The sequence below is a fragment of the Babylonia areolata genome, chromosome 23 (genome assembly GCF_041734735.1).
Source record: "Babylonia areolata isolate BAREFJ2019XMU chromosome 23, ASM4173473v1, whole genome shotgun sequence".
NCBI lineage: Eukaryota > Metazoa > Mollusca > Gastropoda > Neogastropoda > Buccinidae > Babylonia > Babylonia areolata.
The window spans coordinates 51,799,910-51,801,766 of NC_134898.1; the positions used below are offsets into that span (position 1 = coordinate 51,799,910).

General features: G+C 43.4%; 1 protein-coding gene across 1 annotated transcript; it reads right to left on the minus strand.

The window, feature by feature from the left end:
* Positions 1 to 252: 252 nt before the first annotated feature.
* LOC143298339 (uncharacterized) lies at positions 253 to 1,509 on the minus strand. Its single transcript, XM_076611195.1, has 2 exons — positions 1,203 to 1,509; positions 253 to 611 (listed from the first exon to the last, which is right to left on the minus strand). Exons 1-2 carry the CDS (start codon positions 1,434 to 1,436, stop codon positions 396 to 398), a joined length of 450 nt encoding a protein of 149 aa, XP_076467310.1. The 5' UTR covers positions 1,437 to 1,509; the 3' UTR covers positions 253 to 395.
* Positions 1,510 to 1,857: the final 348 nt, after the last annotated feature.

Here is a 1,857-nt window from a genome sequence, read left to right on the forward strand (position 1 = left end):
TCAAATTAACTTCACCATTGAAATGTTTGGATACCAGTATAACCTCTCCCTTGCTCCTGTTTGTTCCTTCGTTATAGAATAATTTTCCCCCCCACTGCTTTTCCCAAATTGGTGCATCAGTTTTAGTGAAGTGAGCTTCTTGAATACAAATGATATCATAACGTTTGTTTTTCAAATAATTGAATATGGAAGTCCTTTTATTTTTCAATCCCCTAACATTTATCGAACTAATTCTTATCTTATCCATCTAAGCAGATTATATCATTTCATTGTATCTCATGTACAGTAACATTCGTGGAAACACAAATATTCATTCATCGCATTCATAAATCGTAGTCCATCAATCGAAGCCGGGTCGTCAAGGATCTGGGGGACTCAGGCAATGACTTGGGTTGTCAGTCACATACCTCGTCATCCTCGTTGTCAGAGACCGGGGGAGAAGGCCTGTCGGATATCCTACCGTCGCGCCTAGGCTGTTTGCCAGAGGTCTCTGGGCTGCATGTATCCCCTGACCTGCGACGTTTGGGCGTCTCCGAGCGACGTCTGGGAGAGGAGCCGAGTTGCAACGACGAGCGGAGTGTTGTCTGACGTGCCTTAGAACGCCCTCTGGTCTGTTTGACAGAGTCTTTTTTCCCTGACGCATTTTTACCCTCTCTCTCACGCTCAGTTCTTCTACTCTCATTCTCTCTTCTGTCGCGACCACTCTCTCTTTCCTTTCTTTCATCATTCATACACTCACTCTCTTTTTGTGAATTTTCTACTTTTTCAAAGTCACATTGTGGATCTCCCTGCTTGTGACCTGAACGTCTACATGCTCTGCACACCACCTCCTTTGAACATTGTGATGCGTGGTGGTCTTTCTCCAAACATGTTGAACAAATTACGGATTTTTTAACCAGTTTTTGCTCTTTGTGGTAAATTTTTGCGATGAAAATGTTAATTTTCATTGTCTTTTCCAGTGGAACAGAAGGGACAGTTATAAAAATAAACCTCCTCCCAGTCAGAAATCTTGTTAACTTATTATCCGAGTCCCTCGCTCTCTCCATTTTTACAGAGGAACGAAGCTCACACCCTACTTTACTTAGCGCATGTTCTATTTCTGAGTCTGCCACAGATATGGGAACATTGTCTATCCAGACCTTTGTCGACAATTTTTCCTCACCAGAGTCACTTCGAATGATAAAAGGGTTAATGTCTTTTACCTGTTGAGCGGTACCCCTTATCCGTACTCCTTGCACCAGAATAGTCGACCTGGCCTCCCTGGAAGCTGGGTATATACGCCAAAGTCCATTCATCAGCTGGGCGCCAATAACTGAACCCTGCCCTGCCGTTCTTTCTGCAGCAAGACACATCTCCAGCACAGAAACAGGACGATCGCTGGTTACGTTCGGAACGTCTTTGGACTTAAGAAATACTGGGTTCACTCCTGTAGCCATGGCCGAGAACAAGAAGCCAGCGAGAGGACAGAAAGAATGAGAGAAAAAAAATAGAGACAACCACAACAGAGGCAACGACAAATCCCGCAAAAGAAAGCCGTTTTAGAAGACCAAAATATAAAAATAAAAAAGGGTACACAAAAGAAAATAGCTAAGCAGGAACACTGATTAAGATAAACGAGCAGGAATAAGCAGGATACCCGAATCAAACAAACGTAACAATACAGAAGTCTAGAGATTGAATTTATCATCACCAGAGTAATCAGCCTGATAGAAGAGAAACACGAAGTGCCACTGTTGCAGAAGAGAAACACGAAGTGCCACTGTTGCAGAAGAGAAACACGAAGTGCCACTGTTGCAGAAGAGAAACACGAAGTGCCACTGTTGCAGAAGAGAAACACGAAGTGCCACTATTGCAGAA

Bases quoted from the DNA above. Each gene is read 5' to 3' on its own strand.
- LOC143298339 (XM_076611195.1), bottom strand. From the start codon at position 1,436: ATGGCTACAGGAGTGAACCCAGTATTTCTTAAGTCCAAAGACGTTCCG. The intron at 612-1,202 runs GTAAAAGACATT...TCTGTCAAACAG, and splicing joins TAAGGGGTACCGCTCAACAG to ACCAGAGGGCGTTCTAAGGC.